Source organism: Gasterosteus aculeatus, chromosome 1 (assembly GCF_964276395.1).
Source record: "Gasterosteus aculeatus chromosome 1, fGasAcu3.hap1.1, whole genome shotgun sequence".
Lineage (NCBI taxonomy): Eukaryota > Metazoa > Chordata > Actinopteri > Perciformes > Gasterosteidae > Gasterosteus > Gasterosteus aculeatus.
In genome coordinates this window covers 29,505,390-29,528,512 of record NC_135688.1, presented here as the reverse complement: position 1 = coordinate 29,528,512, position 23,123 = coordinate 29,505,390, and the positions used below count along the sequence as shown (strand labels likewise).

At 48.4% G+C, this 23,123-nt stretch overlaps 1 protein-coding gene and 1 long non-coding RNA gene across 3 annotated transcripts; one reads left to right on the top strand and one right to left on the bottom strand.

The window, feature by feature from the left end:
• Positions 1-1,412: 1,412 nt before the first annotated feature.
• On the bottom strand, positions 1,413-14,288 carry LOC144406627 (uncharacterized). The gene is made up of 3 exons (XR_013467636.1): positions 12,368-14,288; positions 4,058-4,243; positions 1,413-3,768 (listed from the first exon to the last, which is right to left on the bottom strand). It is a non-coding gene; the product is annotated as an uncharacterized LOC144406627 (long non-coding RNA).
• Positions 14,289-14,544: 256 nt separating this feature from the next.
• Positions 14,545-18,059, top strand: pou3f3b (POU class 3 homeobox 3b). Of its 2 annotated transcripts, none has more exons than XM_078102375.1 (3): positions 14,545-16,484; positions 16,876-16,956; positions 17,098-18,059. In XM_078102375.1, the coding sequence occupies exons 1-3, from the start codon at positions 15,264-15,266 to the stop codon at positions 17,209-17,211; spliced, it is 1,416 nt and encodes a 471-aa protein (XP_077958501.1). In that variant the 5' UTR covers positions 14,545-15,263; the 3' UTR covers positions 17,212-18,059. The 2 variants fall into 2 exon arrangements, with proteins under 2 accessions (XP_077958501.1, XP_077958500.1); XM_078102374.1 differs by having other exon boundaries at positions 14,545-16,493.
• The last annotated feature ends 5,064 nt before the right edge of the window (positions 18,060-23,123 follow it).

Sequence of the window (23,123 nt, the reverse complement as noted above, 5' to 3'; positions counted from 1 at the left end):
CCCCTTCGCCGCCGAGCCAATCCGCTTTTTTTTTTTGTTGCTTTGACTCGCACCTCCGCCGACGGGCCAACGGTTGGCGCTCGCCGCGGCCACTCGCTGAGAGCGCGGCCCGGGTGGGCGTCGCCTGTGTTTAGGGGGGGGGGCGTCACTCGGTCAGACACGGGGGGGGGGGGGGGGGCGGGGCTTTGGTGGAGCAGGTTCAAAGTCACGAACAGAAGACACGTGGCGATACACGTGGTAACTACGGCAACCCCACCATCACACGCACAGATAACACAACACGCTCCCTCTGTTGTTAGCTTCATAACGTTTTTATTTTCATTAAACTCGCCAGTTGTCCCCTTGTTCGCTGTACCAGAATGGTTTTATTTGTCTCCATCGGAGTAGAATCTGGCCAAATGTTTCCTTCTCGTGTTCCAGTTGGGTGCAGATTGCACAACAGTTGCTGCGGCATATTTTTGGGTTTTTTTTTTAGTTCTTCGTACATCTTTGCCGATTCCAGAACAAATGGAGTCAAGGTTGTCGCGTGAAGCAAAAGTGTTAAAAATAAATGAACACAGGAGGAGCAGAAGAAGCTCTCATCAGAGGGTTCAGGAGGGGCCTTTTTTCAATGTGTTCCCTTTGTTGTTATTTACGCTTCCGCACGCCAGCCTGCATCCTCCCCGGTGACTTCTCTCGACGCTTCCGGTGTCTCATGCGGTGGGGCGGGGGGGGGGTCGATGGCGCCGCACTCGCAGGCAGCCGGCGCGGTCAATGGCCCGGTGGAAGACAACACGGCAGGAAGGAGGGGAAGGAGTAATAATTCCAAACGTTTCTACTAACTTTTTTTTGGCACTGCCTGGTTTCCCTGACAATCCCACCTCTGTCTCTGCTGCGGCGCTCGTCTTCTCTTTTCTCCCTGGCTCCTCTTTCGGGGTGAGATATTTTTACCGTCTCCGTGGGGTTCCGTCCTCTCCGTTTGCGTTTGCTGCGTCTCCCGTCTGCACGCCGCTTGTCAGCTTTGGGGCGTTTGTGTTCGCGAATAAACCCATTGTTTCCCCCCCCCATTGTTTCCCCCCCCCCGGCGCCACGCCCTCCCCGTATCCATGGCAACGCGCCGCATCACGGGTCCGTGTGACAGGGAAACGCACAAGGCTGCGGAGGAGAAAGGGAGGTGAGGCCACGCTGGAGCCACAGTGCTGTGTCTCTGTCCGTCCCATCTGCCCCCCGCGCGTTCAAAGGGACGTTTGTCCCCCCCCCCTCCCCCCCTCCCACGAGGGGTCACACACACACACACACACACAGAAGGACACACTCTCCCGGCTGGACAAACGGACACTCGTGGCCCTGAGGGAGCCACTTCAGCATGAGAGTGGAGGACTAAAGACGGGAGAATGTGGAGACACGGAGGGACAAAAGACGTGGAGCCAAGCTGCTGCTGTTCTCTTCTTTATTGTCAGGTGCTCGCATGCAAGCAGGACTTTGTTCATGTACATTAAACCGGCTGTATGCAGTCAGAACAGTGTGCTCAAAGTTAGAAAGTAGTTGACTTCACTGCAGGAAAATGATCCTTTATTCTATCCAAAATATTATATTATATTATAGTCCACAAATGTTGTACAGACCAAAACAGGCACAATTCCTCAAACACAGTACAAGTGTATTATTGGACATCATGACACACAACATTGATGTATTTATTCACCTTTTTTTTGTCCATGACGTAGAAAATGTCGGTTACATAAAGTGATAAATCCCACCTCAGCTCTGCCAAAACACCTCCTGAAACATCACATCTGAGAGGAGTATTTCCACGAGGGGACGTGACAATGTGACATCACGCTGAGGGGAAATGAGCGCAAGATATACTTTAAAAAAAAAAAAAAGATCTCCCGGCTCTTTTCCCTGAGCTTCACTGACAAAATGTCTTTAGGTGGCGAGGATTATGGATTAATCTGTAATAACTGGCGAAGGCAAAGAGGAAGGAAGGGAGACGCCACCACCAGCACCGCCTCATCATCCCGACGTCCACGCTAATATTCCCAAATGATATCCACAATTAATCACCGTGTCCGGAGTTCATTAAATAAACCATATCGCCCCTCGAATTTATACAATTTGGGGAGATCTTTTTTTTTTTTTTTTTTCGCCCCCCCCCCAAAAAAAGCCCACCCCTCCGTTCCTTGATAATCTGTTTATCCGTAAGTGTCACATTACATTTGCAAAGCAGCTGGGGGGGGGGGGGGGGGGGGGGGGGGCTCGAGTGTGATTACCCGGCCTCATATTTGGCGCACACTCAGACTTGTCAAATCCTTTGATCTGAACCGTCTTCATAATCACTTCAAAAAGTCTTGCAGAGAGCGTGAGGGCTTTACAAATGTGCTCCCCACTATCACAGAGCTGCACGCTCCTTCTGTGTGTGTGTCTGTGTGTGTGTGTGTGTGTGTGTGTGTGTCACGTCTTTTCTACGTTCACCTTCCTGTTAGTTACTAGTTAAGACAGGTTACTAAAGTCGAGCTGGTGACAGAAGCAGCATTCTTATTTTATTGGTCGCGTTACTTGGTTAAAGCACATAAATGGAACATTTGTGTAAAAGGCAACAAACACAAACACACAATCAGGTGTCATTGGAACACACTAAAACCATCCATGAAGCACAACACATGAAAGCACGTGAAATGTGTACAACATGGCACATTTACAAAGGGCCGATCAAAGAAATGTGTCAAATGCAACCGCACACTTCCTCTCAGGTGATGTCACATGACTCCTCCTCCACCTGAGCGCCGGACCCAACATCTGGATTCAAGTCAGCTGGAGTGTTACTATCATGCAGTGTGTGTGTGTGTGTGTGTGTGTGTGTGTGTGTGTGTGTGTGTGTGTGTGTGTGTGTGTTCAGTCAGAAGCAGACTGTGTGTACTGTGTGTGTGTGTGTGTGTGTCTGTTCAGTCAGAAGCAGACTGTGTGTACAATGTGTGTGTGTGTGTGTGTGTGTGTGTGTGTCTGTTCAGTCAGAAGCAGACTGTGTGTGTGTGTGTGTGTGTGTGTGTGTGTTCAGTCAGAAGCAGACTGTGTGTACAATGTGTGTGTGTGTGTGTTCAGTCAGAGGCAGACTGTGTGTACTGTGTGTGTGTGTGTGTGTGTTCAGTCAGAGGCAGACTGTGTGTGTCTCTGAGGGACAGTTGTGGGTCCGGCCTTGTGCTGTGTGTGATGGATTTCTTTAATAGCTTCATGTGTCTCTCATTGTTGTACAATTGGCTGTAGAGGAAAAGTGTTTTTGCAGCATATCATCAATACCTTCTCTCTCCTGGTGTGTGTGAGGGAAGGATGGAGGTGGCAGCGGCGGCAGCAGGGAGGTGAGGAGGTGTAAAAGAAGCGCCCCCCCCCCCCCCCTTCGTTCTGCGCTTCAACAATAGCATTTGCATATTTTAATACTCTCTCGCTGTCTCTCTCTCTCTCAAAGAAAACAGCCTGAAGCGTGAATACTCCAGCAGCGGGCGTGCAGAGGAAAACGGAAGCTGGGGAGACGGCAGGTCCACTTTGCTGGGGGAGAGAGACCATGCACACACACACACACACACACGCACACACACACACACACACACACACACACGCACACACGCACACACGCCCTTACCTCCAGAGGTCGTGCATCATGGAACAAGGAAAGGAGTCAGAGGAGGACAAAAGTTCGGTGTGTGTGTGTGTGTGTGTGTGTGTGTGTGTGTGTGTGTGTGTGTGTGTGTGTGTGTGTGTGTGCGTGTACGTGTGTGTTGCCAGGGGATTTTCCTGAAAGAGGAAGAGACAATGAGGAAAACATTAGAATCAGATGCACGTTTAAAAACAAAAAATACTCAAACTGCTTTGAATTTTGTGGTGAATACAAAACAATGAGAGCAGAAGTACCATGAGTACATGTACATGAGACCGTGTACAATTGAAGTACTTGTGCTTCCATTTGATGCTGCTTTATATACCAATGAAGGCTAGATTTGTACCTTTTCCTTTATGCCACGGCTCGACCAGGAAACAAAGAACGTTTCATTATTTAGCTCAATTTCACCCTTTCCTCTCTTACTTTGACAATCTCCACGTCTCCTGACTTCCTGTCCTCACGTCCTCCCCGTTGCGCTGATGGCAGCTGCCCGACTGCGTCCACCCGTGTCAACCGAACCTCGCCTGTCCTCGACCTCGTCCAAGAAAATGAACCCATTGGTGACTTTGACGTCCGTTCCCGAGTCGCGCACATAACGTCCTCCGGCTCCTTAAAAAATGTATTTATTAGATAATTAATTATCAAAAAAGCGCACGTGATATTGTTGCTTTGCAGTTTATGAGTTTGCATTCAAAATATAAGAAATGCACAATTGCTGCAGCTGAATTGATGTTTGCTGCTGTCCCCTTCGGAGGGGAACCGGTTTATCTTCCTCCATCATTAAGATTCCACAGCGTCTAGTGGAGATTTCCCAGAGAGGGAAGTTGCTCTACGGAAGGAAGTGAGTTCAACGCTGCTAAAGCGGAAACTCGGGAACGCCAGGTGTGTTTTCTGTGTGTTTGGAGCGAACAGCAGCGTTAGCATAAGCAGCGACGGCCCCGCTAGCTGGAAGAAAGACGCTGAAATGTCCACTGCTGCAAATGCATTTCAGAAACGCCAAAACAGTGCCGCCCACACAGTTTGATTGGCAGGTGCGTTCTGGAGGAATACGGCAACGCAGCTGGTGCAAATTGTGTTAACATCCAAGCTGCTGATGAAATGCCACTTGCTGGATTTGAGTTTCGTGAAACTTTAGGGAATAATAATTGAAGAAAAAATGTACGTATTGGCTGTGAATATGTAAATCTGCCAGTATTTGCACCAGCATTTCCACGATGTGCGTGTAAACGGTCTTTGTCCCAAATGAACGACACGCGACGCGTTGAACGTGACAACAACCTTTCTGTGCGGGAAATGTTCTCTAAAACCAGCTTTAATGGAGACGCACGCACACGTCTACAGCATCGCTTCCCTCCCGGAACAAACCGACAGAGCGCGACCAAAAAGGCCCGAGAGCTCAGAGGGATGTTGGACTCGCCGGTCCGCGCCGAGGCAATTTCCCAACACGCTTGGCCGAAACTCAATCATACAAGGGAAAGATTCCCCTTCAAAGTAAAACAAAAAAAAAAAAAAATCTCTGGAATGAAAACAGAAGAAAGAGGTTGGTAGTATGAGCCCCCCCCCCCCCCCCCCCCCCCCCACACTTCCAGCCCTGTGACATCCACTATTCCCTCGCCTGGTCGGCAGTCTGCGTGAGTAATGTGCAGTGGGTGTGAGCTCAGAGGAGTCGGCCCTCAAAGCCGCTTTTGTGAGGCTTCTGGCTGGAAGCACTCAGGCCAGGCCGGGATGGGGGGGTGGGACGGGGGGCTCTGCAGTTGACGTCCATAAATCAGGCCCGGCGTCTCCACTCTGCAGCGAAGAGTTTTTGACATTTGTGAAGAGAAACCTGACTTGTTGTGAGTGTAAACACAGGACACGTAAACACACGCGTGCGCTTAGAAACCTAGCTAACTTAGCTAACCAGGCTAATTTGTTAGCAGCATTGTCCAAAACTGAAACAGAAATGAGGTGCATTATACATTTAACCCAGAAAGACAACACGAAAAGACCACGTGATGCCGAATTATACATTTTTTAAACAGGATTCAACTACGGTAGCAAAGGGAGAAGGTCAGAAGACGCACGCCACGAACACGAATACAAAACCTCCTGTAGTCGTATGTCAATAAAAGGACTGACCACGTAACGTCAACAGTGCATCCCAGACTTCATCATGTGTTTCCAATATGCGCGTGGATCTCTGTTCAAAATGCCAAACCAAACAAACAACCCCGACGAAGGCTGAATCCCCCCCCCACTTCAAACCAGTGAGAAAAAAACTCAAATTATAGTTAAATAACTATAACGGTTTCAAGTTCAGCAGATAAGTGCGTGTTTGTCTTGCTTGAATTGCTAATTGTAAGAAGCTGTTTTTTCGAGCCCCTTTAATTCTGGACTAGGGGGCAAATAGCTGAAAAGTTAATAAATGTTTAGGGCCACGGCATTAAAATCAAGTGGAAGCCAAATGCAAAGCTGCACAAATGAGATGGTGCTCAAGCTGGAAGAATATAAAAAGACAGAATATCAAATTGAGCCGAGCTTATTGAATGTTAGTGCTGAGGCTAATGTCCAAACAGAAGCATAACGGGCTCGCAGCCGCACTGCTTAATGCCTCCAACATGGCCGCCAAAGGGTGAATTACATCACCTCAATGCGCTCTGCTGCATGCTGGGAGCTTCTAGTTCACCCCGTGTGTGTGTGTGTGTGTGTGTGTGTGTGTGTGTGTGTGTGTGTGTGTGTGTGTGTGTGTGGGCAGGCTGAAAAAAAGGGGGGGCGGGGAGTCATTTGGATGAAGATGTATGTAAAACCATTTCCAAACAAATGGGCCCGACTGCACGGCAACGGGCAGAGGTGCCATAAGCGTCCGGCGTGCATAATGCCCGCATGAATCAAGACCTCGTGACCACACGAGCTAGCGCATGAATAGCGTGCGTCACCCCCCGCGGCCCGCGTACCATCAACAACGAGTCGCCCGCCAGCGAGGCCCCCGTTCCGCCGCCCGGGAGCCACCCCGTCATAGTAACGGCCCGGCCCCGGAAGCCGCGGCGAGCCGGCGACGCCCGCGAGTGTTTACGACGCAGTAGCGGTGTAAATACATGCTGAGGCCCCGCGGCCCGGAGGGGGTGATGGGGGGGGGGGGGCTGAGAGCGTGGCCTGGGGACACGCAGGAGTCCTCTGGAGACTTTTGAAGGGCCCCACACGTTTGCACATTTCAGCTCTTCTATGCTAATCCATGTACGCCGTTGATCTCCACCAGACTGTCAATCAGCACGCTCTTCAAACAAGCTGTTTTAGAATTCATCTTCCTGGATGCTTTTTGATGACTGCCATTGAGTTCCATTCATTTCTGTGCATTGTGAGAATGCATTCTGATTATTGGACGTTTTACCTCAAGACGTCTCTGTAACTTTGTTAAAGCTGAAAATTTGGTAAGCAAATGAAAGGCAATGGCTGCCTGGGAATAAAATACTGTTATGAGTCAATATCAGTAGCGTACTTTTTAAAATTCAAAGTGTAGTGTTTCATAACATACTGAAAATGACTAGAAGCCAATGGACGGCTGGAACAGGAGGAATACAAACAACTAAAACACTCTAACACTCTAACATGCTAATAATCCCTCGCCATCTTTTAAGGCTATAACAGCGATTATACGGGCCTTTTCACAACAACACTGTGTTATCACAACCTTCAAAGTTCACAGCACATTTTTGCTTCCCCCTCCTTCCAACCTTCCGCCATCACAGCTGTCGGTTTTCTGCTCATTTGCGTTTGCAGCATCATCGGCAGTGTGCGATGTCTCTACCTGCCGCATCGCACCTGCACCCCCGCCACATGTGCACCGCACGAACACACACGCACAGGCCGCGTACAGAGGAATGGATAGACGCCGTGGACGCCTTGGAAACCCAACGTGCAGCGCCGTGCGCTCCACAAGTGGGATATTTCCGGCAGACTGCCTCCCCCCCCCCCCGAGAGGCCTGGCTCTGAGTCAGCTACCCCACGTAGCCTGTAGCAAACACGGCAGCAGCCGTATGTGTGTGTGCAAGCATGTGTCCACAAACATGCAACTGTGTTTGCATGCATTGCAGGGCATGTGTGTGTTTGTTTCGGGGTGGGGGGGGGGGTTGCCTCCAACGTGATGCAGCGAGGCCATCAATCCCCCCTGACTGGGACGAAGGCAGCGGCGTTGAATTTGCGCCACGGTTTGACGCCAATAAAGGCCGAGGGACTCCCGTTTCCTCCCCGTTTCCCTCATGAATATCAAAGCCACCTCACAGAGGGAGAAATTACAGCCCTATTATTTTATTTGCATTACCTGTAATAGGCAGCATATTGGGCGCTGTATTTATTGCCGTATTAGCGCCGGCCTGGCTGCAAACAACGCTGATTTATTAGCCGCGCTGGCTTTGCCCAAACAGCGCGCTGATTGCTTAGCAAATAGGGCAAAGGAGGTATCAGGGATTGTTGTTTTTCCGGGCGCTGGCTCCGGCCCAGACATGGCGTGGCCCCGTGGCCCCCCCGACGGGGGGGAGGGGGGGACCAGTGGCCCCGTGGCTCCTGGCTTCGTACAGCTCCATATCCCGAGTCACAACTATCGGGATGTGGTTAGAGTCTTTTTTTTTCTTCTCTACCTGAGCGCCTGCTTCCATCCAATTATGTTGTTTGTCTTCTCAAAGGCCTCAATACATTGAGCTTTGCACCCCCCCTCCTCCCCCTCCTCCCCCTCCTCCTCCCCCTCCCTCCCCCCCATGCTGTTCTGCACACACTGGTCCACAAAGTTAGATAGAACTCGATCCATTAAGTTGGTGAAATGAGCACAAAACCAAACAGGGCGGGTTACCCTCCGTGTACCCGTACTTCTGTTATCCAATTTTACTGGGATTTGGAGTGATTTGCGGCCGGCACCCCGAGGGAAATAAATACTTTGATTAATGTAATCCTGGGCAGGGAGGTGCCACAACCCCCCCCCCCTCCCCTCTATCCTCAGGGAGCGCCACTGTTTAACAAACAAAAACAAAGAGCGGGGACCAAGGAGAGACGTGCACACTGGCTACAAACCGGGACGCGTCCGTGGATTTGATTCCTGCGGATTTAGTTCATTCATTAATTGCGCAGCTTAATAACACAATATCATCAATATCATTCTTGATTAGCACGTGTAATAGAGTCTAATCGAATAGAAAAATACCAGCGTGTCCTTTTGCAGATTTGCATACACAATAACGCTGGGGCTTGTTTTTCCATGTTGCTGAGGGGGGGGGACGGGGGGGACGGAGGGGGGGGGTTAGGCATGTGTCTCCATGCAGATGTGTTTTACATCAGCGTGTGTGTGTGTGTGTGTGTGTGTGTGTGTCAGAGAGCGAGAGAAAAGGAGGTACGTGGCCGAGACTATGAGGCAACCGGCACCCAATGGGTGGAGGGGCGAGGGTGGGGGTTGGGTGGAGCTAAGAGACTGACAGATAAAGCGCCCCCCCCCCCCCTTCCTTTTTCCTCTCCCTCCTCCGCCCCTCTGACTCGGAAAGCTGCACTTCATCTTATCTTTGCCGATCTGTCCAAGTCACTCACCTCCTCCCCAGCCGACGCGAGTGCCGTTTTGTGTGCAGGTGTGTGTGTGTGTGTGTGTGTGTGTGTGCGTGTTTGTCATAAAAACACCTGCATTTAGACGAGTCCACACAGAGGAATCTTTCTTTTAGTTTAAAAAAGAACTGACTTGTGTCCTTTACTCTCAAATAAATCGTACCCCAAATGAATTCCATAAAGCAAAATATGACTAATTTTAATCTACATTCTTTTGGCCTTTAAAAAGAATGAAACGCTTTCCCTCTAGTTGAAATTTGTAATGTTACTGTTGGAAAAACTATTAATTCATGAGCCATGAACCCATAACTGCCCCTATTGATTAGCAGTGCGCCGTGTGTTGAAAGGAGGCCTGAGAGCCACAGGAGAGTCTTATGATAACACTAAACATATCATCTTTACCTGCGCGTCGGCTCCTTTACAAGCCACGTGCCCACAGGCCAATTACCAAGCCCACGTCGCTCTATGTAATTCTATATTGGCCTTTCCTAATAGAATATTAATAAAGAGTCTCTTCTCGTTTGAGCGGGTCGAGGGGAAAATACCATTCGTGTCTGGAATTGAAGGCACGTTTAATGCTCATACGCTGATGCGCAGCGTGGCCCATTTAATTAACGCTATAGTGGCCACATTATCATTTAAGTGCTCCAAGTTGGATTTGGCTTTAAATCAACGTTTGGCCCGACGTGAGACACACTCAACGTATGTCGTTGTGGATTAGTGACTGGACCACGGGGGAGAAAATAAATTATATAGCCCATAGGCATCTTAAATGGGCCATAATTAAAACGGCAGAAATGGTATCAATTTAATCTGAATATTGCAACCGGGGGAAGTGGAAGCTACAGGCGCCCACCTTCAGAGGACTGACATAAATCTGCATGTCAGGTGTCATGAATTATTGGCGGCTGCAGCACCGAGGTGATGGGACCGTGAGCCGGTTTTATGAGGGAGGAAGAGGAGATTAATGTTGTGAGTAAATTGATTTCGTTCTAACTGGTGTTTTTGTCTTCTGCTCGTCACCAAGCGGACATTTTTACCCCCCCCCCCCCCTCTTGGATTTGTATATCTTCAATTAGCTCATCTGTAAAATACAGATTACCTCAGTTCAGATCGGCGCGGGCCTTTTTTGAACGCGTCTTGATGAACTAGACAATCTGCTCCTGGAGAATAAATAAGCGGCCTCCTGCTACCCGTCACCGCGCGGCCTGACGGAACGGGCGCAATGACGCGCAGTGGCGCTTTGACGCTGTGCTGCTGGCGGTGATGATGAGGACGGTGGGGATGGTGATGACGGGATATAACGGTGGAGATGGCGCGCGCGCGCGCACTAAACGGCCGGTCAAGCACGCACGAGACGTGGCAGTCTAATTCCCGGGGATGATTCGTGAAGTGACGCAAAGCCCGCCGGTTGGTCATCGGCTCCACGCGGACCCGCCGGGTCACGCGTGCGCTGCTGCGGAGGGCGACTGGGCCATTTGCATATCTGACATTGATAGGCGGCCTGTCCTGATTGATACGAGCAGTTCGCGTGACTCATGATGCCGATGACGCAAAAACGTGAACGTGAATAATGCATAATGTGCGGGCGGGATATCTTTTTTTCTTTTTAAGAGAAGGTGATTAAATACGTCACTGCGTCACTTAAGGCCAACAGCACTTGTCAAACGCGGGATCTGATCGACAAATGAAGCTCGTCTAAAAATATAAAAACATGAGAACTTTTCATAAATGTGACATAAGGGGGATGTTTTTGCAGTGTAAGTTGTAGATACATCAGGCGAGAGCGCGACACCTGGCGGCAGTTACGATTCATCTTATTTGTGTTTATAACTCTATAGATCTATTTCTCTTCCACCCCGACACGAGGTACGTGTGAATAACGACTGTCCTCATTTTTGGCTGAAATCCCCTTTTGTCAAACACGACAACAATAATATCTATTCGGCTTGTTGGAAGTATTGCGTTGTAAAACTTCTCCGTTACGCACCGCGACGCGTTGCCTTTGGTTTGGTTTTAAAACATCGCGATAACTCGCTCGCCTCTAAAGGCTTAATACGACCTCAATTATTGACGCTGTGTTCCAAATGAGAGTTAGTTGTTTTGCAGCACTACATTTGGAATAAACCCGACATGGGTCGCGTTATCACAATCCCGGTGTTTTGGTGGCGCAGATGGAGTCGTTCCGTCACTGGCGCGGGACACCGAGCCCCTTTTCATCTCGACCCCAGTGCACAAACATACAGCTTAATGCGACTAGTGTTCCCCCCTTTTATGGGGCTCACCATGGCTACCGAGCGCCGGGCTCAGAAATGCACTCCCCCGTCAACGGGGAGAGTTAACCCGTGAGAAAAAAACACACACACACACACACAACCCTCAGCGGCGTACTGCGAAAACCAACTGACTTCTTCCTCCGCGGAGATTCCATTTCATGTGCCAATAGGTCCTCAGAGGTGGAAAACGCGGCTGGAAGTTGTGACTGAAACGGTTATTGTCTTAAATAAATAAATAACCGCCTGTGGGCACGTCTCTCTGGCTCGTTAAATGTTTACACATCCGTCGTTTTGGTTTGACATTTCTTAACATTTCGCTTCTTGAACAACTCAGCAACGCGCAGAACAATCCGGTCCGCGTGCACTAACATTGCGGGCTATTTATGAGCATTTGGTCCAGAGGCTCGCGCGCATCAACTTTAAACAAACTTTGCAGCCGCGAGATAGATTTATATTAAACGATTTCAGATTGCACTTGCCTACGCGATCCCTCTGGAGGATTCAACCGAGGGGTCTCTCTCTCTCTCCCTCCCCTCCCTCCCTCCCTCTCTCTCTTTCTCTGCTTAAAATGTGATTGATTGCACTTTTCTTTGGCGGACATTCACTGCAAAATCGCGCAGCTTCTCCATCTGCCCGATATTTATATAAAAAGCAGAGGCGCAAAAGCAAACGGCGGCGCGCGCATTGATTTTTACGCATTCCGGGTAAACGTGGGGAGAGAAAAAAAAAGGGGACGACGCATTTGCAATTTTCGGTTGAAAATATACGAGAATATGAGTCATGCTTGTCGCAAAAGGCTGAAATCTCGGGTAAAGCAGTGCGCAAGGACGCGGGCGCGGTTCAACCCTCACGTTCAGCACGCGTAAAAAGAACTGCTCGCGGATCGTCGTCGTCTTACCTTGTGTCCAAGAAAAGGGAAATAGCTTCACATTGTGCACCCGTGGCTTGTCAATGGTTATCTCCCTTTCCCTACGACTCGGTGCTCCCTAAGATTTTCTTTCCTCTGCCTCAACTGAGCAGGAGCCCTCCTCGGCTCCCGCTATTATTTTCACTAAAATATATGAAAATTTATGCAAATGAAAATCAGCACTAACTGTTCGTCTCTTGTTATACTTGGGGATGATTTTTTTTTTCCTCTCCCCCCTTTCTTTCTTTTTTTTTTTTTATTTTGCATACAAAATAAATGAACTCCCCCAGCAGGGAACTTGGGGACCTTTTATAATAAGCAAATAAATAATAAACACATCATATATCAGAGAGGGGTTTTGTATCACAGCGCGGTGGTTTCGGTGAGCATTTCTGAAATGCCGTTTCACTCTCCTCTCATGTTTAGCGTGTATTATTTTCATTTTAAGGGGGTTTTCTAGTGCGAGGAGCCTTTTCTCTGCATACTCGCGTTTCTGTTGGCCGCCCGAGACGCACGTTAACGCGCGCGGCGCGGGTTGAACGGCAGTAATTTAGACAGAAATCCTCAATGTATATTAATGAACAGAGGGCCCCATGGTCCTGGCCCCGAGCCTGCCTATTCAATGTAAACAAATCCACGAGGCTCCCTCGGTTTTGAGCCCGGTCCAAATCAAATCTACTGGGATGAGGAGAGGGAGGGGGGGGCGGGGTGTACTGGCATGGAGTACACAGTACTCCTCTGCCGTGTATTTGCCCTTAAATCCCTCCTGCAATAAAAATCTTTGCGTCATCTTTGATTCGAGAGCTTACGCGCCGGTGTTTGGGGTTACGCGCGACATGCAGCTCTAACCTTTGTACAAAACGCAGTTAATCCTGTCAGAGGATCACCTGCCACAGGCCCCGTTCTGTCCAGGTGCGCTCAACAGGCGGCTGACACCCCGCGAAACGAATGGGTGCCGCGCGAGCCTCATGGCTGGCCCTTATTACCACCCATGGGTGCGTCCAAACAGGCGCAGGGGTCCCACGCACCCAACAAAGGCCTCATTCATTACCGGGGCGATGTTGTCATCTGGAGGGATGGTGTGGGTGATCTCTAGACTGTTTCCCCCCCTTCTCCTCCTTCTTTCCTTTCTTCTTCGTGAGCTTCTTCTTCTTCTTCTTCTGCTGCTGCTCAGCAAACGTTTGCAGCACCGCCACCCTGCACGCGCAACCCCCCCCCCCCCCCCCCCCCCCAGGGCTGCTCAATTTGCGCGTGTTGTTGTTGCCACTTTCTCTTTCACTGTGCTTCACTGAGGTTTCCGCATGGAAGCCTCCCCGTAACCTTTGTTCCTTGAGGAGCCCACGTTGCACAGGCTCATGTCTGCAGCGCACTTCCTCCCTGCGTTGGTTTTCACTTTTGCCGCTCCGTGTTTCTGTGTGCAGCGTCACGGTTTCCCTCCGCGTTAACAACCACGACCCTCCACGGAATGTCTTTGCTTTCATATGCTCATAAACATTTAACCGGAGCTTGTGAATTATGCCAAATCCTTTTTTTTAACTGCCAATCTACCAATTCGAACCCACTCACGCGCATCGTGCATATCACAGGATGAAGCGTTTACCATCCGGTTAGAACCAATAGACGCCTTATTCTAACACACAGCCAGCTCATTACGTGTTATTAATAGCATACAATGCACTTGTGTATGTTTTGAACTGGTGCTTTTTATTAGTCCTAGATGTGTTTGTGTAGAATAACATAAAAAAATAGAATTGTATTAATTCGTTATATTATATTCAACCTAATGCTTTCCAACAAGTGTAAGTATATTAATGTGCTTAATGTGATGGTGGTTTGAATCATGACGATCACAGAGGTCACAACCAGAGGTCACCGTTTTATATAGTGTCTGTTTGTGTACTAATACCTCAGTACTATTTACCACCAAGTTGTGTTCCCTGTTTTGTTTGGACTGCAATTAGAAACCAGCCAATTGGAACCGCCGGAAGGAGGGCTCCTGCGCCCCGGGCGAGGCTGGCGAGACCTGTCAATCACAGCCCGGGTAACCAATCAACGGGGACGCACGGGGGTAAAACATCCGCGCGTCGCCGGGCTCGCCGCGGAGGGCGGAGGAAAGGGGGCGGGGGCAGGGGGGGCGGGACTACGCGGCCTGTCAGGGAGAGAGAGAGAGAGAGAGAGAGAAGTGCGGAGAGAGAACAAGCGAATGAGAGGAGAGGCTCGCGAGCAGCGCCGTCCGCTGTTCCACCGGATTGTACTTCATCGGGAGTTTGCGGTTTGGCAGGTTTATATACATCAAAACAGAACAAAGAGAGAGGCTCCACAGTGGTATAAAAGAAGAGAGGGGAAAGAATAAAGCGGGGGAGAAATCTCGGCGACTGAATTACAAAAGAACTAAGGACACTCTGCTAATGTTTTTCACATCCAGAGGGGACATAAACCGGGACTTTGTACGCTGTGGACAATTTGCAAGGCTTTTTTGTTTGTTTTTGGCGAGCACCTAAAGTTTGTATGGGACGAGGCTTTTTTTTTTTTCTTCCTGTATATTTGAATTTTAATGCTCGCAGTTCACCACCCCGGTGCGAAACTTTCTGAGCGGACTGCACATGGTTTCAAAGGGCTTCGGGAAAACTGGATTTTTATGCGCCGACACCCGCGCTCGCCTAGAATGCAGTAAACACCGGCGAGGATTTTATTCCGTTTTCTGCCACCGCTTTTGAAGCTTTTTCCGCGTTTTTACGCGCGTCGATGGTAGTGCCCAAAACCTACTCATACTTTTAAAGTTTGAATAATTCATGAGATACAATTCGCCTGCTCGAAAGAAGTGACTGTAAAAAGGGAGGGTGGAGGGGGGGGGTTATCCACAAACATATTCATAAGGGCTGACGGAATGGCCACCGCGGCTTCCAATCCTTATCTGCCCAGCAATAGCATCTTATCGTCCGGCTCCATCGTGCACTCTGACTCCGGAGGTGGTGGAATGCAGCCGGGCAGCGCTGCGGTTACCTCGGGCTCCGGGGTGTACAGGGGGGACCCCTCGGTCAAGATGGTACAGAGTGACTTTATGCAAGGCGCGATGGCAGCGAGCAACGGGGGGCACATGCTGAGCCATGCCCACCAGTGGGTGACATCCCTCCCGCACGCCGCGGCGGCCGCGGCAGCAGCCGCCGTGGCCGCGGCCGAAGCCGGATCGCCGTGGTCGTCGAGTCCTGTCGGCATGACGGGCAGCCCTCAGCAGCAGGACGTGAAAAACTCCGGCAGAGACGATCTACACACGGGCACCGCTCTGCACCACAGGCCGCCCCACTTAGCCCCGCACCAGACACACGCCGGCGGTTGGGGGAGCGCGACTGCCGCTCACATCAACTCCATATCCGGGGGACAGCAGCAGCAGCAGCAGCAGCAGCAGCAGTCGCTGATCTACTCCCAGCCGGGCGGGTTCACCGTGAACGGGATGCTGAGTCCGGGGAGCCAGAGCCTGGTGCACCCGGGCTTGGTGAGGGGGGACACCCCGGATCTGGACCACGGCAGCCACCACCACCACCACCACCACCAGCAGCATCAGCACCACCAGCACCACGGCGGCATCAACAGCCACGACCCGCACTCGGACGACGACACGCCGACCTCGGACGACCTGGAGCAGTTCGCCAAGCAGTTCAAGCAGCGGAGGATCAAGCTGGGCTTCACGCAGGCGGACGTCGGCTTGGCTTTGGGCACCCTGTACGGGAACGTTTTCTCCCAGACCACCATTTGCAGATTCGAGGCTCTGCAGCTCAGCTTCAAAAACATGTGCAAGCTGAAGCCTTTGTTAAACAAGTGGCTCGAGGAGGCCGACTCCACCACCGGCAGCCCCACCAGCATCGACAAGATCGCGGCGCAGGGGAGGAAGCGAAAGAAGCGCACCTCCATCGAAGTGAGCGTCAAGGGGGCTTTGGAGAGCCACTTCCTGAAATGCCCCAAACCCTCGGCCCAGGAGATCACCGGGCTGGCGGACAACTTGCAGCTGGAGAAGGAGGTGGTTAGAGTGTGGTTTTGCAATAGGAGACAGAAGGAAAAACGGATGACGCCCCCAGGAGTGGCTCAGACGCCGGAGGATGTGTACTCTCAGGTCGGCAATGTGAGTGCAGAAACACCGCCCCCCTCCATGGACTGCAAGCGAATGTTCAGTGAAACATAGAAATAGCACACGAGAATATTTTATACGAAATTAAACTGGTTAGAAAAATACAGACTATCGCCAAGATAGCTACGATTTTTTTTTGATACTGTGATTGTGAGGGAATATGAATGAGACTGCAAATGTTTTATCTATTTTTCACCAGGAAAAAAAAAAACCCGAAAGAGAGAGAGAGAAAAACACAGCAACCTTTCCCTTTTTGCCCCCCCCACCCCCCACCCCCCACCCCACCCGCCCCCCAGAGAAAAACCCGCACCGTTAACCTGCTTCCAGGCCCTGAAATGTCTTAACCTAAAAGGTTCCTTCTGCTTTTTTCTTTCAGGGGCATTTTTTAGTAGATTACTTAAAAGATGCAAGTGAAGCGAGCGACCAGAGGGTGACAACTACAAGTTCATTCCACCAGGTAATTTTGGCGCATTAAGACACACCAGGAGGAAACCAAGTATTGTTTTTATTCTTTTTTTTTTTTCCTCCCCCCCCCCCCCCCCTCCTTCCTCCCTCCCTCCAAAAATCCTCCCTCCGATTACCCTGTGTTTGATTGAAGAAACAAAGGAGCAGGCATTTTGTATATTTAGAAATGGGACTGAAGCGCCTTCCCTCCGCTCCGAGCGTCACAGCGACCCGGTGGGGAGACGCGCACCACTATGAGCCGCAGTGACATCCACGAAGCTTCCGCCCTGATTTACAGCGCTTGTTTGTTTATTCGGAGGTGGGCTGCGTGGTTGCACTTATACACACACACGCGCGCGCGCGTGGAGGATTAGGGGATATTTTTTTTGTTTTTGTTTTTTGTCACCTCGAGGCCCTCGCGAGCCCCGGAAAGAAAAGACAACCTGGACCAGGACTGTCCCCGCCTGATCTCAAAGATCGCTTTCTTTTTTTTGTGGGGGGGGGGGGGGGGGTGCTATTATTTAATGGACTTTTGAAACCGTGAGTGGATTTTTCCTCCTTTTTTTCCCAACGAATAGAGCATAAGACATTTGAAAAGACTTCAACTGCACTTATTTGAGAAAATAAATCTGTTGCCAAGTGTGACTGAGTGGGTGCTGTGGACACTATTGTTGCTGCCCTTTCTAAGCAGTATTCTTTGGTAGGTTTTAATAAACAACACTCTGTAAAGCCGGCGATATAGATCACTAGATCAGATACTGATCTGAGTTATTTACTTTATATTTTTCATCAGAATGACTTGTTTTAATATTTTATTCGGAATACTTATGAATGATTCCAGTAATTTATTTCCCCCCCAAGGAACTTGTGTAAGATGCTTTGCCCTTTTCTCTTTTTCTCTTAATTTCTTTCTTATATTTCTGTTGTTGCCCTTGTTTGTTTCATTTTGTATTATCGTTTCTAAAGGAGCACAAATCATCATAAGCTGACATTGACCGTTGTTAGGTAATAAGGGTATATTTTGATGTGATAATTTGATTGTAATTTAATTTCAGTAGTGGTTCCGTACGAGCTGATTGAAACACAATAAATTTGTTAGAATGAAATGCAATCATCCTGTGTTTTGAGATTTATATTCCTCTCGCATATTGGGTTGTTTGTGCTTTTTTTCAAAAGGGGAATTACCTTGTGTTATTTGTTCTTTGCATGCAGCAGCTAATGAAGAAAATGGTGGACTATTGTGTCCCAGATGAAGCTGCGAGCTAATAATAACCTCGGTTAGAATAGTAAATGAACAAAAAAAAGTCCTTGCAGAGACAAAATAAAATGCTCGACCTTTATTATTTTTTACCCAAACCTAAAAAAGACTCGCGCGGTTACGAGCTTGAATGGATGTCCCATAACTGTGTTTAAACGAGGCATCGCGGTCTGCACAACAACGGCTCTCCTGTTTGTTTACATCTGCTGCCTCTCGTCAGGCTGGACACCGGGCAGCACTTTGTGCCCAGTGGGGGGGGGGTTTGGGGGGGATGGAGCCCAGATCCACATCCAGCGGCTGGCTGTGGCTGCTGATGTGTACAGAGCGCCGTGCGTGTTACGTAACAGGAACGTTTGCAGCTTGAGGTCCAGATCCTGAATCCCACAATGCTGATAAACACGCCGTTAATAGCCTGGTTCACGCGCTCCTCGGCGCAATACAGAGCCACGTAAATAATCTGCAAAATAATTGATTTTCAGTCAGGGAAATGGATTCATAGCTGGTCGCCTTTGGTGCTGAGTAAGTGCATCCACAGCTCGCAGGTGTGTGCGCGTCAGTCGGATACCTGTTGGGATGCGGGCCAGTGGGCCAGGGAGCCTTTTGATTGGCTGAGCCAGGTTACTCAGGTGCTGTTTGAGAGGGTTTCAGGTTCATGCCCGCGTGGTTCTTTCAGGACTGTTGTTGACAGAATTCCACCAGGGGCTGATTATACCTGCTGTTGACTCCCAATGACATCGTTAAGTGTCATCATTTATTTATTTTACAACGTGACTATTTCCATTTTGTCTTCGTCACGGCTCAACGAGGCCAATGTGTTCCCGGGTTCCAAACTTTGTTTCTTCTTCTCGAGTTGTCCTGCTCGCCTATTCAGCAGAACTCGCGAAACGTGTCCTCGCGCTGCTTGGATTTGAATTTCGCGGATGATTTCCCTCACTAGTTGCTTAGCAACGATGCTATAGAGAAGCGGGCATCATCTTTCTTTGTCTGCATTAGCAAAAAGTGGCAGCGTGAACACGCTGTGCACAAACTTTATTATTTCCCTGCGAGGTTTTAACACGGACGCGTTTATGTTCATTTGCGGGGACGTTTGAAAACGTTTGAGCAACATGAACACGAGGCTCAGTTCCTTTAGAAACGTCTCTGGTGCCGGCTTCTCACAACAAGACGCCCTTTAAAAATAAAAGCATGCATGTGCACGGGGAGGCTCCACTGTGGCCTCGGTGCTCGTCGTGCACGCGGCTCCTCTGTGAAACCCAATGCGGAGTCACGTGACTTGAGCCGGCGACGCGGCCCGACGCGCACGAGAGGAGCACTCCGGGTTCCTGCGCCGCGGACACGCGCCTCCTGCAGAAATATCCCCAATCGTGTTTCCGATCGTGTTTCTGCAGCAGCTTTCACGGGTCCTCCACCGTGCGCGCGCGCGCGCGTGTGTGTGTGTGTGTGTGTGTGCGCGCGCGCCATATACGTTGAGGCCCGAGGAGCACTTTGCTTGCCCTGTTATTGATTTAGGATTAAAGCTTCTCGTTGTCACTGCAGAACAAGACTTCACAACATCGCACTCGTATTCCTGCGTATTAGTTACAACATGTCAACAGCACTGACACGTTGTAACCATGGAGAATAATATCTAATGTTTTATATAATAAATAATAATACAAATAAAACACATGTGATTACGTTGGTCCATAATATCCGTGGGCCTGTATTTAAATAATGGAATTGCACATGTCGATATGTTTTTAAATGTTAAAACAAACAAGGCTTCACCGTTAGAGTTTGTCTATTTAACATATATTTTTTAGTTCATTCTGATTGTGCAAAGACACATGTATTTATTCTTATGGCTTTTTAGATAATGTGTTTTATTCAGCATGACGTGTGTTATATACACCTCAGTATCACACACGCGGGTTGTAAGTGCTCCTACACGTGGGATGTAGTTCCACTGTGTCACTTAAAGAATAATAACTAGTCAAGGTCGGTGTCATTCTAACCTGGTGGAAATATGCATGTTCACCCCCCCTCTTCTCATACTGTATTTACTCCACGTGTCGGGAGCATGAATATGGATTAGTCTGAGCTGTTCTCCACAGGGAGCCTCTCTCTTCCACGTCCACGCGGATTTATCTTTGCTGCAGAAAAGACGCTCAGAAAACATCCTTCTGTCTGCTTTTTGGTTATTATTATTATTACTGTTAATAATAAGTATTTATTTTCTCTGCTGTTGTCATGCCACCAATGTGGGTATATGCTAAGTCTAATTCACTTTATTATTATCATCTATACTACTCTACTATAATAATGGTTATTTTTAATGACAATAATAATGATGATTCTTGTTATTATTTCATGTTATTTGGATCCCAAAGTAACGCTACAATCGGCGGAGCAATTGGCGCGTTTAGTTTGATTGTAGTTGCTATTTTTCAAATTCAGTTATATATATATATGTATATTCAAAACATATTTACATATATATTCATGCAAACAAATAAATATATATTCATAAAAATAAATACATATTTGTATATATAATATAGCGTTTATTCTCGGTGAATATTATCAGGTTCGTTAATGAATAGAAGACAGAATGAAATGCAATTGACGGCACAACTCTTCTCTTCTTTCAGAAGATAAAAATAAAAATCAACTCTAAACCTGGACAAAGAATTCTTATAGGCCAACATGTTAATGTGGCGTATCAAGTGGTTTCAGTGGCAGCAGATGAAGAAGAGGAGGAGGACGTGTTGGAAGATGACGTGACTCTCGGGGGTTCCTCTGTGTAAATGTGAAGGTCATGGTTTCGTGAGCAGGATGGATGGATGCAGGTAGAGGGGGGGGGATTTGGAGTCTGCAGCTCATCTCCCATCTCTCTTCCTTAAGTCACAACGCGAGCTTAAACGCCCTCAATTCAACAGCATACGTCATATATGTGTTTTTTAATTTAATCTACGCATTTATTAAGCTAAGTCTTTTATATAAATTACCGAGGTAATTATTTATATATATATATATATATATATATATATATACATTTCACATGTATAATTGTTTTAATTATGTTCTTCTTTTGATTAACCTGATTATTTTTAGTTTGTTAGTTTGTACCGTTAATACTATTCTTAATATTATCATAGCCTTATGTGTTTTGTTACATTATACAATAAGTGCATTTTAGTAAACTTTAAATTACATAAACTACAGCACATTATTACTTACTAAATGTATATAAATATCAATGGAAATTATACAATAAGTGAATTTTAGCCAACTTTAAATTACATAAACAGCACATTATTACATATTACTTGCTGACTTTGGTTTTCTATTAGACTATTATTTTGCACCTTATCAGCATCTTTCGGAATTCCTTTTGTTTTAGTTTTCCCACATTTAGGCCCGATGAGCCCGGTTTCTGTGACCTGAGGAACCGTCCCGGTCGTGTCCCCGCAGGTCGGTCCCGAACCCGCGTCCTCCACGCAACTAACGCGATATTAAATAAATCACGCGGAATTATTAGTCCGCGGGTATTTTGTCAGCAGCGTGTGATGCATCTCGATGGGGTTGGAATTGCTCTGTGAGGGAAAGTAGCAGCGATAATAAAGCAGCTCTGATTTATCGGATACATGCGTGTTAAGTGTGATCGACGTCTGCATCGTTTGCTGCTTTCTGAAAAGCTTCTCAGCAGAAAAAAAAAAAAAATCCCGCAGGATTTCCGTTTAGTTCTCTCCATTTGTTGCAGTCCGTGACAGAGAAGAAGGAAGCTTTAAACAAGTCGGATCTCCAGAACAAAAGCACCCCGAGCCCGTTTGTTCGCGTCGTGTATAATCATCGCCATCGAGATGATTCAAACAATAATCCCTCCATGATTTCACGATTATTCCCACAGAGAAACGCTGCTTCCCGGTGACGCGCTCGGCGCCTCGCTCCTCTCCGCTTTGCCCGACCCTACAGCGCCACCCGGCGGCCGCTCGAGCCGACCCGTCAACTCGGGTCTCCCGGAACCAACTGCTCCCCTCCGAGTTCACGCGTAAAGACGCCTCGGTGGAGTTTGGACCCTGGAGATCCGGGTTACGTGTTCCGTATTTACCTCCTGGCCCCCGCGCGTGTCCCTTTCAGGCCTTTAATGCAGAGATTCACAACGAGTCTGTTTGCAAAATGTTCTGTCCTGTGTGAGAATGTCGCATCACAATTGTCATTTGAAGTTGAATGCGTGCTGCTGTTGATGATGTTTAACATCGTAGACACTTTATCAGTTGCAACTTCATTTTTCGTTCCCATGTACGAACATTGGGACGAATTCAGAGGATCCATCAGGGTTCTAAATACGTTTTTTACTTAGAAAAAAAAACAATTATTCCCCAAAAATCAAAATGCAAAATCACCAAGTTCACTAATTACGTGGTTTGGTTGGACAGCGGTGATTTCTCTATGCAAATTGTGTTATGTTATTGTCCTCTATTGACTCAGAGGGGGCCTTTATGTTGTCCTAATTCTTTTAAATCACCTATTCATCGCTCTTAACAGGTGGACATGTAGGCGATGCTGTAGCTGAGGTCTCGTCTTGCCCCGTTCATCTCCTATTTGTTGATGTGTGTGTGTGTGTGTGTGTGTGTGTGTGTGTGTGTGTGTGTGTGTGTGTGTGTGTGACATTGGTGGTTTCAGTGCAGCTGTGAATCTTGTTTCTCTCATTGTGGTCATTTTGAGATCCTTTGTGAGTTGAGGAAAGCTAAACGAAGTTGACGTCTCAGAGTTCTATAGTGTACAGTGACGGCGTGCACATTGCCCGTCACCATTGTCGTGCACTCTATGTGATGTCGCCTTGGCATCTTAATTGGTTTCCTGCAGAACTCCGGTTTTCTTTTTGTCCTCACACACACACACACACACACACACACACACACAGTATCTTGTTTCAGCCG